We start from the raw sequence: 17363 nt of genomic DNA, 5'->3' as shown, positions 1-17363 counted from the left end.
GCTTATTTCATTTATTTCCTGAACACTCTCCAGTAGTCAGTAGCTACTCTGCAGATACAACCTCGGAGCCCATGTAATGAAATCCACATCCCTGTGGAGGGGTTAAATAATGGCCAGCGTAAACTTTGATGGTGGAAGCCAGAGGCATTTTGAATACTGCTTTTCTATACTAGGACTTCATTGAGATCATCAAGCCTCTACTGGGTAAAAGCCTAATGTATCGGTCCACCTGTTTATACATGTCTGATGGAAACTGACCCCAACATATGAAATAATCCCATAATTTAGCATCCTGCTGCTTTGAGACAATGTGCCACATTGAGATGAGAACGGCTCTGTTATTAGAAATACTCACCATTGCTTGCAGAGATTCGATTTCAGCCTGTAGCGTTTTCCATTGCTTCCTAGCTTCATAAAGATTGGCCCGGGCTTCCCTCAGTTCTTCTTCGTCTTTCTGCATTTTCCGCCGGGCTTCTTCTTCTTCCAGCTGGATGGAAATGAAGTGACAGAATCATAATGTATCTGATCTGCGGGCACGATAGGTCAGACGATAAGCGCTGTGGGAGGTGATATTTGGCTCCCCCTGCTGTCTGGAAGTTGATGGGCAAGGCCGAGGTGACGGGGATTGCCCTCTGACCGTATGCGGTTTCCTCTGTCTTCGTGGATTGGCAATGTCCTCACTGCTGTGGGAGGTGATATTTGGCTCTCCCCTGCTGTCTGGAAGTTGATGGGCAAGGCCGAGGTGACGGGGATTGCCCTCTGACCTTATGCGGTTTCCTTTGTCTTCGTGGATTGGCAATGTCCTCACTGCTGTGGGAGGTGATATTTGGCTCCCCCTGCTGTCTGGAAGTTGATGGGCAAGGCCGAGGTGACGGGGATTGCCCTCTGACCTTATGCGGTTTCCTTTGTCTTCGTGGATTGGCAATGTCCTCACTGCTGTGGGAGGTGATATTTGGCTCCCCCTGCTGTCTGGAAGTTGATGGGCAAGGCCGAGGTGACGGAGATTGCCCTCTGACCTTATGCGGTTTCCTTTGTCTTCGGGGATTGGCAATGTCCTCACTGCTGTGGGAGGTGATATTTGGCTCCCCCTGCTGTCTGGAAGTTGATGGGCAAGGCCGAGGTGACGGGGATTGCCCTCTGACCTTTTGCAGTTTCTTCTGTCTTCGTGGATTGGCAATGTCCTCACTGCTGTGGGGGGTGATATTTGGCTCCCCTGCTGTCTGGAAGTTGATGGGCAAGGCCGAGGTGACGGGGATTGCCGTCTGATCTTATGCGGTTTCCTCTGTCTTCGTGGATTGGCAATGTCCTCACTGCTGTGGGGGGTGATATTTGGCTCCCCCTGCTGTCTGGAAGTTGATGGGCAAGGCCGAAGTGACGGGGATTGCCCTCTGATCGTCTTAGGAATAGTCGCCTCGTCTGACCCTTTCAATTGTCTTTTTCTAGACGAAGATTTATCTTTTCCTTGTTTTCTAAAATAAAATGGTGGAAACATTTCTTTAAAGATATAGTTTGGCTTGAGTTTATTTCTGAGCCTATCACTGCGCCTAAGAGGCGGTTTATCTCCAACTCTCTTAGGAAAAGTTCCCTCATCTGTCCCTTTCAATTGTCTTTTTCTAGACAAAGATTTATCATTTCCACCAATTGATGGTCCGGATGACACTCCTGTCTCTGGATTGGGGAGAAGGAGGTGTGAGTTCACCTGCTGCTGTCCTCCATGTTGCCCTTGGGTGGAGGATTCTCTTTCAACAATTGATGATCCGGATGACACTTCTGTCTCTGGATTGGGGAGAAGGAGGTGTGAGTTCATCTGCAGCTGTCCTCCATGTTGCCCTTGGGTGGAGGATTCTCTTTCATCAAATGAAGGTCCGGATGACACTCCTGTCTCTGGATTGGGGAGAAGGAGGTGTGAGTTCACCTGCAGCTGTCCTCCATGTTGCCCTTGGGTGGAGGATTCTCTTTCATCAAATGAAGGTCCGGATGACACTCCTGTCTCTGGATTGGGGAGAAGGAGGTGTGAGTTCACCTGCAGCTGTCCTCCATGTTGCCCTTGGGTGGAGGATTCTCTTTCAGGTTGAAGGTCACCTGTGGAGGCCGGGGAGCTCTGCGTTCCACAGGTACAAGACTTCTAGTTTCCGGGCAGCCCACAAAAAGCATGTGCTTGCTCCCCTCTGGCTGGCATATGCCCTGTTCCTTAATTCATCATCATCTTCTTCTGTTGTATTCTGTTATATTCTCTATGGGCTAGTAGTGGGACTCATATTTTGCACATATCGGTCTATTTGCCATATGGGATTTTTAGTTGTCGGTTGGGACATCTAGCTGCCTATGGTCCTCTTTTTCGCATGAGCCTGGACTATAATATGCCCCTAATTTTTTTTCTTCAGGTTAGATCTGGATACTCACTATTTTCCTCTATTACTGGCCAGTGTGCGCACCGCGCATGCGCTGCCTCGCGCGGTGGTGGGTGGCGCTCGGCTCTGGTGTACGCGTCTCCATGGTCACGGATCCGGTCATCTGACGTGGTGACGCGCATCGGGAGCGCCGCTCTCCTCGGCGCGCCGCAACATGGCGGGGGCGCGCCACGCATGGCTGAGGATAATCCCATTATTAAACACACCGCTATAAAAAGGGATCACGGACATGGCCTACTTACCTCCTGACGAAGCCACAGGTGTGGTGAAACGCGCGTCGAGGTGATCTAGTGTGGGTTGGACACTTGGGCTAACATGACCGCAGGTAATATACACTATTTGCTGCTCTAAGGCCACAGTATGTACTCTCATGGTTATAGTGGCTTAGGGGTTTAGTGCAATATTAATGGCAGTACCTTGGATTGAGCACTATTTGCTGCTCTAAAGCCACTGAATATACTTTCATGGTTATACTGGCCTATGGGTTTAGTGCAATATTAATGGCAGTACTTTGAGTAGATAGGCGCCTCTAATGTCATCCATTGATACTTATTACTATCGACTGCCTGGGCATTAGGATTAGAGCTCTGAGATATATATATGTAGTATCCTGTGTGATTTCTTGGGTCTATGTTTTGCCATGGTGTTCTATTCCCGTTATGTCTCTTTCTCTGCTGACATCTATTCATAGATGGTTTTTTCCGTCTGACATGTACTCTTTCTTATGTGGATTATTATATTCAATGATTTTGTATTGTTATTTTAACGAATAAATGATGTGTATATTGGAAACTTCACCTCCGATTGTTTCTCTATTGGTATACATACGCATGTGGAGGATTCTATTTCCCTTCTTTATTTTGGGTGTTTTTTGATTTATATATGAGGTGCTCTCTTTCAGTGTATATCTCTGAAGTTTTGTAGTCTTAACCAAATCATCAAAAAAAAATGTGTAGAAGTACAGTTTGATTCACAGAACATAACCAATGAAAGCAAAGTTTTATATAGTGTAATAGTTAAAATTCAAAAAATATTCATGTTTCACAGATATACTGTATATGCAAACAACTGGCCTAAATCTCAGGTCTGGCAGCACTGTAGCTCATTGGTTAGTACTGATACTTTGCCGTGCTCGTGTCCTAGGTTCAAATCCCACCAACGACAACATTTACAACGAGTTTGTATGTTATCAACAGAGGATTATCATTAGAGGACTAGTAAACCTGCTGCTGTGTAGTCCTTCATATTCATGAGCTTTGCATGACCTTGTCGCACCACTGATTGGCAGATTTCTGCCTATGCACAGCGTATGCAGAAAGCTGCCAATCAGTGGTGTGAGAGAGAACTGGTGGATTTGCTGTAGATAAAACAGTTTTTAATCAAAACTTCAGCACCCAGTAAAGTACGGGACACATTGCTGGGATCAAGGTATCGGTCCCTACCTCATGCTGCTCTCAGATAGGAAAGCAAAAACCTGATGATAGACTCCCTTTACGTTTTCTGTGTTTTTGTACCCTACATCAATATTTGTATTCTATTTAAGTTGATCCACTTCAAAATCCAAGAATATTTTGAAAATTGCCTTGTGGAATCTGCTCCGAACTTGACACTGTCTCGTCAAAAGCCTGCAACAAACCTTGTGATAGATAAAATGCTTCAAAACTACTTAAAGTGCGTCAGATCCGAAAACCCTGTCAAAAAGTGCATGGATTAGTGATGTATATTTCTCTTGAACACAACATCGTCTTTTTCGACCTCAATACAACTCTTTGTGAACATATCTGAACAGTACCAGGAGGAACAGTCTTCCTGGTTCTGATCTTGGCTTATTTCATTTATTTCCTGAACACTCTCCAGTAGTCAGTAGCTACTCTGCAGATACAACCTCGGAGCCCATGTAATGAAATCCACATCCCTGTGGAGGGGTTAAATAATGGCCAGCGTAAACTTTGATGGTGGAAGCCAGAGGCATTTTGAATACTGCTTTCCTATACTAGGACTTCATTGAGATCATCAAGCCTCTACTGGGTAAAAGCCTAATGTATCGGTCCACCTGTTTATACATGTCTGATGGAAACTGACCCCAACATATGAAATAATCCCATAATTTAGAATCCTGCTGCTTTGAGACAATGTGCCACATTGAGATGAGAACGGCTCTGTTATTAGAAATACTCACCATTGCTTGCAGAGATTCGATTTCAGCCTGTAGCGTTTTCCATTGCTTCCTAGCTTCATAAAGATTGGCCCGGGCTTCCCTCAGTTCTTCTTCGTCTTTCTGCATTTTCCGCCGGGCTTCTTCTTCTTCCAGCTGGATGGAAATGAAGTGACAGAATCATAATGTATCTGATCTGCGGGCACGATAGGTCAGACGATAAGCGCTGTAGACTGACAGGGAAAATTGGACAATGACAGATGACACATATCATCTCCAGGACACAACTTCTTTAATATTTATATTGCTTCACGACAAGGTTTCAGTCTTTACCACGGCACCTGCTTTGACAAATCTAAGAAGTACAGCAGACAGATCTACTGTATGTATAACATGCCCAGCTTATGGGTGAAAAACTAACAATTCCCCACGAGGATGAGGAAAAAATACGGTAATGTTTCTTTAGCGGGCATCTACTGTATGTGACCACACATGGGAATGGTCATCAGATAGCCTAGATTATTGTACGGCTATAGACTGTGGAGTACTTGAAGCTCATGTGTCCCAATGCAAAAGCTATAAGGAGGCCCCCAATTACTGGAAGTCTTTAAGAGTATTGGTCTTTTCGTATAAGCTAAAGAGACTTTTGGGGCCTCTTAGGCTCCAGAGCCCTGGTGCGATTGGAACCCCAGCACCTATTGTAGATAAGCTACTGTTGACTATCCATGGTAATTTATCTGCTTTTGCAATATATTGCAGCTGTTTGGCAGATCAGCAACTTTAAGAGAGTTTACCGGTTTTTAGAATATGGATGTACAGGCCATCAACTTTAAATTGGTCGGTGTCCAATTCTTGGCAGCCCCATTGATCAGCTGTCTGATTGGGCCGTGAGACTGGTGCGGGCACTGCGGCCTCTTCAGTGTTTACATTGTGTTGTCTACTTAGTAATGGCTGTGCAGGATCGGCTGCAATTTTGAGCCATTGAAGTGAATATTCTGGAAAGGCTGCATTACAACCAATATGAGCACTATAACAGAAGTCACATGGATCGCCCAACTTTTCCAGAATCCTGAATGGCTTGCTGATTTTGGTTCCCACCCAGCTTTACCAGTCAGAAAACATTTTTTATATGAAGAATTTTCTGCCTGTAAAAGAGCAATCAGAACGATTTTGACGAAGGAGGTAAAAATCTCCTTAAAGAGAAAATGCCTGCTAATGTTTCTCATGAACTGATATTGGATCTCGTCCTGCCAGGATCCTCCAGTATTGATGATGCAAGGTGATAAACAGAAATTCTACATACATTTAATTCTTCATGCAGCTTCAGGCTGGACATCTGATCACCGGGAGCGATCCAAGAAGTTGGTTTCCCGCTGCAGCTATTTGGTAAGCTCTATTAGCGATCCGAAAAAGGAGGGATCCGACGATATTCGCTCATGTCTACTTAGCAGCTGATGTCGGTGTGCATGTGACTGGGGGTCTATGACAGTGACGTCATGTGTAGAGATGAGCAAATTTGTTGGGGTCCATGCTTATTCAACAATCTATAGCGCTTACCAAATAAACTGCAGAGGGATCTCGGATACTTGGAGCGCTCCCGATGATCAGCTGTTCGGTGCCGCAGCTGCATGTGTCACGGCTGTGTGAAAGTCACAACACATGCATGGAGAGCCTGTGTGTTGTGACTGTGACACAGCCGTGACACATGCAGCTGCGGCACTGAACAGCTGATCATCGGGAGCGCTCCAAGTATCCGAGATCCCTCTGCAGCTTATTCGGTAAGTGCTATAGCTTGCCAAATAAGCATGGACCCGATCAAAACTGTTCATCTCTAGTCATGTGCTCCAGTCGCTTGCTCTTTGAAGTCAGCTGCTAGCTTTAGAAGAGGACGTTGTACAGCGGGGGAACGAATAGGAGGTGAATATAATTGTTTATTTTTTTCTGTGCATTAAAGAACAGCACCAGAACTGGAAACATATACCTGGATCGGGATACATATACCAGGAAGGGACATACAATTGCTTCTCACTAAATTAGAATATTATCAAAAAGTTAATGTATTTCAGTTCTTCAACACTAAAAGTGGAACTCATATTATATAGAGTCATTACAAACATATTGATCTATTTCAAGTGTTTATTTCTGTTAATGTTGATGATTATGGCTTACAGCTAATGAAAACCCAAAAGTCATTATCTCAGTAAATTAGAATACTGAAATGTATGTTCAGTAAATGCACTCAATACTTGGTCGGGAATCCTTTGCATCAATTACTGTATCAATGTGGCGTGGCATGGAGGCGATCAGCCTGTGGCACTGCTGAGATATTATGGAAGCCCAGGTTGCTTTGATAGCAGCCTTCAGCTCATCTGCATTGTTGGATCTGGTGTCTCTCATCTTCCTTTTGACAATACTCCATAGATTCTCTGTGGGGTTGAGGTCAGACGAGTTTGCTGGCCAATCAAGCACAGTGATACTGTTGTTTTTAAACCAGGTATTGGTACACAGTGGACCTACTCCAGCAGATGACATGGCTCCCCAAACCATCACTGATTGTGGAAACTTCACACTAGACCTCAAGCAGCTTGGATTGTGGCCTCTCCACTCTTCCACCAGACTCTGGGACCTTGATTTCCAAATGAAATGTAAAATTTATTTTCATCTGAAAACAACACCTTGGACCACTGAGCAACATTCCAGTTCTTTCCCTCCTTGGCCCAGGTAAGACGCTTCTGGCATTGTCTATTGGTCATGAGTGACTTGACACAAGGAAGGCGGCACTTGTAGCCCATGTCCTGGATACATCTGTGTGTGGTGGCTTTTGAAGCAATGACTCCAGCAGCAGTCCTTGTGAATCTTCCCCAAATTTTTTAATGGCCTTTTCTTAACAATCCTTTCAAGCCTGCGGTTATCCTGGTTGCTTGTGCACCTTTTTCTACCACACTTTTCCCTTCCACTCAACTTTCCATTAATATGCTTAGATACAGCACTCTGTGAACAGACAGCTTCATTAGCAATGACCTTTTGTGACTTACCCTCCTTGTGGAGTGTGTCAGTGACTGCCTTCTGGACATCTGTCAAGTTATCAGTCTTCCCCATGATTGTTGAGCCTACTGAAACAGACTATGGGACCTTTTTAAACGCTTAGGAAGCCTTTGCAGGTGTTTTTGTGAATTTTTCTAATTTACTGAGATAATGATTTTTGGGTTTTCATTGGCTGTTAGCCATAATCATAATAATAATATAATAGTAATAATTTTTATTTATATAGCGCCAACATATTCCGCAGCGCTTTACAAATTATAGAGGGGACTTGTACAGACAATAGACATTACAGCATGGCAGAAATACAGTTCAAAACAGATACCAGGAGGAATGAGGGCCCTGCTCGCAAGCTTACAAACTATGAGGAAAAGGGGAGACACGAGAGGTGGATGGTAACAATTGCTTTAGTTATTCGGACCAGCCATAGTGTAAGACTCGGGTGTTCATGTTAACTGCCTAAGTATGTAGCAGTACAGACACAGAGGGCTATTAACTGCATAAAGTAAATGAGAACATGATGCGAGGAACCTGATAGTTTTTTTTTTTTTTTTTATAAATAGGCCACACAGGGATAGTTAGGTTAATCATCAACATTAACAGAAATAAACACTTGAAATAGATCACTCTGTTTGTAATGACTCTATATAATATAAGAGTTTCACCTTTTATATTGAAGAACTGAAATAAATTAACTTTTTGATGATATTCTAATTTAGTGAGAAGCACTTCCATATACCAGGATGGGGGATATATGTATGTATATATATATATATATATATATATATATATATATATATATATATATATATATATATATATATATATATATATATATATATATACTAGGATGAGGCCCATGATAAGGGACATATATATTTTTATGGGGGGATATATATATACCAGGATGTGATATATATATATATATATATATATATATATATATATATAATCAGAATGGGGCCAGGATGAGGGACATGTGTGCCAGGATATATTATGCCACTGGAGGGAGTTGTTGATCAAAATACATCTACTGTTATTATATATACTTAAGGTTGAATAACAGGAGCAGTATGATTTATATACTTTATAAAACACAGTAAATGATGTGATTTTGATTAGCTACTACAGGTAAAAATACACCAAATCACAGAATGTTAGAGTTGGTAGGGACCTACATAGTCATTGTGTCCAACCCCCTGCTCAATGCAGGATTCACTAAACCATCTCAGACAGATGTCTATACATATTACTATAAGCCCTATCATAACATGTATTACCAGAAGCAGCTAGTAAACAGATGTAATTCTGCTCAATATTAAATGAAAAAATAAAATATAAAATAATAATAATAACAACATTGAACAAAATTAAGTTTGGCCTGTTGGTTCAGCCCTTTACAACAGTCACAGTCTCTCATGTGGCCTTTTGGGAAAATTACTACTGTTCTAGGGGATTCAGAATCAATAAGGACCTTTATGCATTACACGAAGAGCCCATTCATTTCAGTGTGCTCTGTGTAATTTCCCCAATGGTGGCCTCATGTGGTAACTACACAACTTTCTATCAGGTTCCCCTTACAGATTACCCTTGACCTCTGGCAGAAGGACAGCCTGTCAACAGATTATCATCAGGGAAACCTTCTAACAAATATTAACAACCCATTATCAAAGTAGTTTCTACCTAATGTGACAGCAGCGTGGGAAACTTTCACTGACATAGGAAACACGGAGACTATAAATTGATTTCTTCTTTCAGACCGATCAATGATTACAGTCAATCAATGACTTTTACCGTCATTTCCCTTTGGAGGCCTTTTAAAGACGAAATGAACTTGGCAAGTTATGGTGGGAACCATTTCCTAAACAATCCTTAAAGTCAAGCAAAGGGTTAAGAAAATCTGTTCGAATACGGTTTTGATGAGTCGAGACTATAGGATACAAGGAAGGGCCAATAGTACGGCAGCCCATCCAATATACCTTAGGATGTAGTATCAATTGGAAGTTTGATGGCAATTCCTTCAATGGCCTTTCCCTAAGTCACGTCAACATCCGAATATCAAGGCCTTATGGTAATATGATGGGCAACTGTAGGAAACATGCTATATTTATTGGTGCTGCATGCACATACATATACATATATATATATATATATATATATATGTATATATATATATATATATATGAATTTATCTGCAGTGCTACTGCACTCCCTCCCCAGCTTCCCCTGCATTGAGGAATCACAGGACCAGGAGAGGCTGAGTCAGTCTTGCAATGACTCTGCATCCCTATCCTGGGAAGTGCCTCCTCGCCGCTCGCCTTGTGTGATGCCGTTACCTGGCTCCTGGATGGAAGGTCGTCGGCGATGGGACTTCTGCTGATGAGAGCCTCATAGTGTGTCCTGATCTCATTGAGGAGCTGGGACAGCTCCATCCTGCTCCCATCCTCCACCGTAGCAAACTGAATATCATCGATGGGATGTTTTAACTGCTGCACAGCCTTGACTTTCTGCAGTGGGAGAGGGGAAAGAAAGGGAGAGGGAGGGTAGGAGACATGAAGAAAGTCATCAATGAATGAAACACCATCAGCAGCTACAATGGCTGCTCATGGAAGCGTTACATTGAAAAAAATCCATTTAAAATAGGAAAATCACCAGTAAACATAAGGGTATGTTCACACAGCGCTTTTTTTTGCATGTTTTTTTTCCCTCTGAGTGTAGGAAGGAAAAACGCTGTGCACATTATGCATGTTTTTATTCCCTTTTCTTTGTGGTTTTTCATGCGTTTTTTAAGCATTCAATTGAATAGGCTCAAAAAATGCAGCAAAAACATCAAAAGAATTGACATATTGCAGTTTAAAAGCAAAAAAAGCACCGCAGCTCAACAAATGCAAGGAAACAAAATCAGCACTGTGTGAATGAGATTTTAGAAATCTAATTTATTTTGTTGCTAGTGTAAAACACTGTGTTTTTTCTGAACTAAAAATGCAGCAAAACTACTAAGTGTGAACAAGCCTTAAATAATTCTTTTGGCTAACTATGGCTGATTTTGCAGGGATGGCATCCATTGCTGCATTACTGGCAGATATAGTGATCAGGATACACGACATGCAATAGTCCCTGTAGGAGATGTAATGGGGGCTCTATGTGTTGGTATATGGGTCTCCAGAAAAATATATTAGTATATGCAGGGGCGGACACTGACAGCTTGCTGCCCCTGTGCAAGAAATGTGTCTGGGCCTCCCTCCTTTTATGGCAATATATGGCTATATATATATGGCAATGATGGCTGATGGAGCATGGGAAAGCTTCTTTTCTAATGGAGGAGCTGATGGACTGGTCGTCTGGTCACCAGCTCCTCCATCAGCAGTCATTTTATATCTAAAGAGAGAGGGGACTATGTAATAAAAAAGGCACTGTGAATAACAAAATCAACAAGAATACACTACGTAAGAGACAGTACTGTACATAACAGCAGAGGAAGCTATATAATAAGGGATGGCACCATATATAACTAGAGAGGATGGTCCGTAATAAGGGACGATGTTATACGTAATAAAAGAGGAAACTATGTAACTAAAGATGGTGTTATACAGAATTAGTGAGTACACTCTATACTAAGGGACTGTGCTATACATAATAAGCGATAATGTCTTCCTCCAAGTCCATTATAAGTCCCCCTTCATCCCATCCCAATCCCCCACACCCCTCATTGTCCTCCTCCCCCCGCATCCCATTATTGTCCTTTCCCCCACTCCATCATTGGCCTCTTCACCACCTCCATCATTGCCTTCTCCACCACCATTATCATTGCTTTCTCCCCCACTACCCCAAATCATTGCCCATTCCTCCACATCCATCATTTTCTCCTACCCCACCACCCCATCATTGTCTTTTCCCCACCACTCTCATCATTGCCCATTCCACAACCTCCATCATTTCCTCCTCCCCCACCACCCCCATTATTGCCCTTTCCACCACCACCATCATTGTCCTTTCCACCACCATCATTGCATTCTCCCCCACCACCCCCATCATTGTTCTTTCCACCACCTCCATCATTGCTTTTTTCCCTACCACCCCATCATTGGCCTTTCCACCACCTCCATTATTTCCTCCTCCCCCACCAGCCCCTTTATTGCCCTTTCCACCACCACCATCATTGTCCTTTCCACCACCACCATCATTGATTTTTCCCCAACCACCCCATCATTACACTTTCCACAACCTCCATCATTGCTTTCTCCCCTACTACCCCATCATTGCCCTTTCCACCACCTCCATCACAGCCAGAAGGAATAGAGATCATTTCCTTTCTGAAGCTGGGCATTCAGTACTGCAGCCACACAGCTTTTTGGCTTGTGGCATTTAGGCCACTTTTTTTGTCAAATAGAAAAATCGTTGTGATCCCGCACCGTTAAAACAATAAACAGTTTAAAAACTAAATATTTATTAGACAGACCTCTTTATTGAAAAGGAATTAAAATATGCAGGTAAAAAAGCACGTTTGTCAGCCTTATGTGTTTCTGAGTTTTTAGTCACAGAAATGCTAAGTTTGGAACAGTATGACAAAACTATACTCTAGGTATCATTTTAATGCAATGTTGCGGCGACCAAAAAAAGTGACTTTTTTTCTCGTTACGCCATTTAGCGATCGGGTTAATTCTTTTTTTATATTGATAGCCTGGAGCGATTCTGAATGCGGCAATACCAAATATGTGTATGTTTGAGTTCTTTTTTTTGTTTTATTTTGAATGGGGTGATTTGAACTTTTGTATTTTATTATTTTTTTTATATTTTTAAAAACATTTTTCTTTTACTTTTGGCATGCTTCAATAGTTTCCATGGGAGACTAGAAGCTGCCATAACCCGATTGCCTCTGCTACATAAAGGCGATGATCATATCAATTGTATGCAGCAGAATTGCTGTCTTGCTATGAGGGCCGACGACTGGACTAGCATGGCACATGTTGTTAATGGGTTAAAAGTCCATGGAATTTTTGCAAATAAATGCTGTGTATAAAACCATCCTTTGGCCACGCTTTACACACTTTTTTCTGGTTTTAGGGAGTAGATTTATCACCACTGTTGTACATTAACTGCTCATTGATTTTTCTGAGAACTCCATGATGCTTCCTTCTCCCTGTGGAGGCGCTGCAGTGAAATTAATCACTTGCTGCGAGATTCTGTCACACATGTTATTTCTCATTGTTTTCACAAGCTGTGATCCACTTATTCTGGAGGACCCTTCTAAACTGGACATCCCTTTAAAGTAAATAAGCGTACGCAGCACTGTGTCTTTCGTGTCGGTGAGATCGCGGCCATGACATGTACTGTAGCAGCTAATGATGATACCATGTTTGTTACAAGCTGCTGGCACATTGTTCAACACTTGCTACGACTCGCCCATACGTGGCTCTTTCCCCAAGGGAAATGCAGCTCGATACTCCCTGAACGTATAATTATAACCGCAAACTGTTTTCTTTAGGTTAATCTCCGTCCTCTTTACTGTGGGAACATGGAAAATAATTAAGTAAAATACCCTCGTAAATCTGTATTTGCATATAAATACTGGAGAAGTAATCCATAGATTATATACTTGTAAAAAAATGTGGGCACTGAACACTGTGTGCGTTGTGAGCACCGACACTTGTAGGAGCACACACTCACATACAGATATAATACAAAATGGATGACGTATCAAAACAGGCACAAGGGAAAAACCACTCGTGAAGACACAAAAGAGAATAGTAAAACCAAAAACACTCAGTTTGAAAAAATGTTGCAGTAATCCGCAAGTGCTAGTAAAAGATGTAAAAAACAGGGTATTTGGTTGATACGTTTTTTGCAAAAAATGTATACTAAGCTGCTCTACCAATCTTCACGGTATACCCTTATCAGAGCAGTCCTAACTAATGTATGCAATCCCTATCTGATGTATTTAAAAACCTGATCATCTGTATATAACCTGTGTGAACAGGGTTCAGAGAGGAAAAATCCATGTGTGCATACAGGGTAGAACAGCTTTTGTGCAGATAGCCCAAGAGGAGTGGTGGAACTCCCCAGTCTTGTAGACACAAGAGAACAATTATGGAAACAGGAACACATGGGCTACTTGCACAGTGAACAAGTCTGTATGATCATGTTCACACACCACCAAGAAACCTGAAGACACAAAAGAGAATAGTAAAACCAAAAACACTCAGTTTGAAAAAATGTTGCAGTAATCCGCAAGTGCTAGTAAAAGATGTAAAAAACAGGGTATTTGGTTGATACGTTTTTTGCAAAAAATGTATACTAAGCTGCTCTACCAATCTTCACGGTATACCCTTATCAGAGCAGTCCTAACTAATGTATGCAATCCCTATCTGATGTATTTAAAAACCTGATCATCTGTATATAACCTGTGTGAACAGGGTTCAGAGAGGAAAAATCCATGTGTGCATACAGGGTAGAACAGCTTTTGTGCAGATAGCCCAAGAGGAGTGGTGGAACTCCCCAGTCTTGTAGACACAAGAGAACAATTATGGAAACAGGAACACATGGGCTACTTGCACAGTGAACAAGTCTGTATGATCATGTTCACACACCACCAAGAAACCTGAAGACACAAAAGAGAATAGTAAAACCAAAAACACTCAGTTTGAAAAAATGTTGCAGTAATCCGCAAGTGCTAGTAAAAGATGTAAAAAACAGGGTATTTGGTTGATACGTTTTTTGCAAAAAATGTATACTAAGCTGCTCTACCAATCTTCACGGTATACCCTTATCAGAGCAGTCCTAACTAATGTATGCAATCCCTATCTGATGTATTTAAAAACCTGATCATCTGTATATAACCTGTGTGAACAGGGTTCAGAGAGGAAAAATCCATGTGTGCATACAGGGTAGAACAGCTTTTGTGCAGATAGCCCAAGAGGAGTGGTGGAACTCCCCAGTCTTGTAGACACAAGAGAACAATTATGGAAACAGGAACACATGGGCTACTTGCACAGTGAACAAGTCTGTATGATCATGTTCACACACCACCAAGAAACCTGAAGACACAAAAGAGAATAGTAAAACCAAAAACACTCAGTTTGAAAAAATGTTGCAGTAATCCGCAAGTGCTAGTAAAAGATGTAAAAAACAGGGTATTTGGTTGATACGTTTTTTGCAAAAAATGTATACTAAGCTGCTCTACCAATCTTCACGGTATACCCTTATCAGAGCAGTCCTAACTAATGTATGCAATCCCTATCTGATGTATTTAAAAACCTGATCATCTGTATATAACCTGTGTGAACAGGGTTCAGAGAGGAAAAATCCATGTGTGCATACAGGGTAGAACAGCTTTTGTGCAGATAGCCCAAGAGGAGTGGTGGAACTCCCCAGTCTTGTAGACACAAGAGAACAATTATGGAAACAGGAACACATGGGCTACTTGCACAGTGAACAAGTCTGTATGATCATGTTCACACACCACCAAGAAACCTGAAGACACAAAAGAGAATAGTAAAACCAAAAACACTCAGTTTGAAAAAATGTTGCAGTAATCCGCAAGTGCTAGTAAAAGATGTAAAAAACAGGGTATTTGGTTGATACGTTTTTTGCAAAAAATGTATACTAAGCTGCTCTACCAATCTTCACGGTATACCCTTATCAGAGCAGTCCTAACTAATGTATGCAATCCCTATCTGATGTATTTAAAAACCTGATCATCTGTATATAACCTGTGTGAACAGGGTTCAGAGAGGAAAAATCCATGTGTGCATACAGGGTAGAACAGCTTTTGTGCAGATAGCCCAAGAGGAGTGGTGGAACTCCCCAGTCTTGTAGACACAAGAGAACAATTATGGAAACAGGAACACATGGGCTACTTGCACAGTGAACAAGTCTGTATGATCATGTTCACACACCACCAAGAAACCTGAAGACACAAAAGAGAATAGTAAAACCAAAAACACTCAGTTTGAAAAAATGTTGCAGTAATCCGCAAGTGCTAGTAAAAGATGTAAAAAACAGGGTATTTGGTTGATACGTTTTTTGCAAAAAATGTATACTAAGCTGCTCTACCAATCTTCACGGTATACCCTTATCAGAGCAGTCCTAACTAATGTATGCAATCCCTATCTGATGTATTTAAAAACCTGATCATCTGTATATAACCTGTGTGAACAGGGTTCAGAGAGGAAAAATCCATGTGTGCATACAGGGTAGAACAGCTTTTGTGCAGATAGCCCAAGAGGAGTGGTGGAACTCCCCAGTCTTGTAGACACAAGAGAACAATTATGGAAACAGGAACACATGGGCTACTTGCACAGTGAACAAGTCTGTATGATCATGTTCACACACCACCAAGAAACCTGAAGACACAAAAGAGAATAGTAAAACCAAAAACACTCAGTTTGAAAAAATGTTGCAGTAATGCATACATTAGTTAGGACTGCTCTGATAAGGGTATACCGTGAAGATTGGTAGAGCAGCTTAGTATACATTTTTTGCAAAAAACGTATCAACCAAATACCCTGTTTTTTACATCTTTTACTAGCACTTGCGGATTACTGCAACATTTTTTCAAACTGAGTGTTTTTGGTTTTACTATTCTCTTTTGTGTCTTCAGGTTTCTTGGTGGTGTGTGAACATGATCATACAGACTTGTTCACTGTGCAAGTAGCCCATGTGTTCCAGTTTCCATAATTGTTCTCTTGTGTCTACAAGACTGGGGAGTTCCACCACTCCTCTTGGGCTATCTGCACAAAAGCTGTTCTACCCTGTATGCACACATGGATTTTTCCTCTCTGAACCCTGTTCACACAGGTTATATACAGATGATCAGGTTTTTAAATACATCAGATAGGGATTGCATACATTAGTTAGGACTGCTCTGATAAGGGTATACCGTGAAGATTGGTAGAGCAGCTTAGTATACATTTTTTGCAAAAAACGTATCAACCAAATACCCTGTTTTTTACATCTTTTACTAGCACTTGCGGATTACTGCAACATTTTTTCAAACTGAGTGTTTTTGGTTTTACTATTCTCTTTTGTGTCTTCAGGTTTCTTGGTGGTGTGTGAACATGATCATACAGACTTGTTCACTGTGCAAGTAGCCCATGTGTTCCTGTTTCCACAAGGGAAAAACCACTCTCTGTTGTTCTAAAGACTCCCATACGTATTAAATCAGGGTTGGCCGAATGCTCGCCTAAGCTGATGGTTAGCTTTCCCGCTCCCCACTCATCCAAGCACAAAGACTCAGCTTAGTTCTTGTGCTCTCCATAGGGAGAGCAGAGTAAAACCCCCTATAAACAGTATACACACACCGGATCGATAGCTGGGTCGACAGCTATCTCCCCCAACTCTACCATATACAGAATCGGTGGGCCGAGCGCTCCTGCGTTCCCTTTGAGAGCCGCTGCTAGACTCTACTGGTAGTGACTTCTCTCCATGGAGAACAGAAAGATCATCTGTTGGAAATCCAACGTGCCCCATCCTTCTCTTCCCCTCGACAACAATTGTTGGTGCAGTGTCCCTCATACACATTAGACTGCTGGCCAATCTACGCGTTTGGCTATCTTTAGTCCAATTCGTATGGGGCTTTAAGATGTTGACAGCAATGGCTTACCTGCCCCAGAACCAAAAGATCCGGCAATTCAATTCCGACTGCCCTATCTATCCTCCCCCAATATTTTTTGTTTGGGGTAGAGTCGGAGTGCCCCTGTACATACTAGATGGTCTGCTGATCATTCCGTTATTGTCAGGTTTGACCAAGTTTTATC

General features: G+C 42.0%; 1 protein-coding gene across 2 annotated transcripts in view; it reads right to left on the bottom strand.

The window, feature by feature from the left end:
- The window catches only part of KRT222 (keratin 222), a 118971-nt gene that overhangs the window by 64222 nt on the left and 37386 nt on the right, over positions 1-17363 (bottom strand). For both annotated transcript variants that reach the window (XM_069751592.1, XM_069751594.1), the window contains 2 exons: positions 9945-10115; positions 4591-4722 (listed from right to left, as the gene is read on the bottom strand). In XM_069751592.1, the coding sequence (XP_069607693.1) occupies positions 4591-4722; positions 9945-10115 (303 nt within the window). The remainder of the gene's footprint in view (positions 1-4590; positions 4723-9944; positions 10116-17363) is intronic.

This window comes from Ranitomeya imitator, chromosome 2 (genome assembly GCF_032444005.1).
Source record: "Ranitomeya imitator isolate aRanImi1 chromosome 2, aRanImi1.pri, whole genome shotgun sequence".
Classification (NCBI taxonomy): Eukaryota; Metazoa; Chordata; class Amphibia; order Anura; family Dendrobatidae; genus Ranitomeya; species Ranitomeya imitator.
This window is presented reverse-complemented; position numbering and strand designations above follow the sequence as displayed.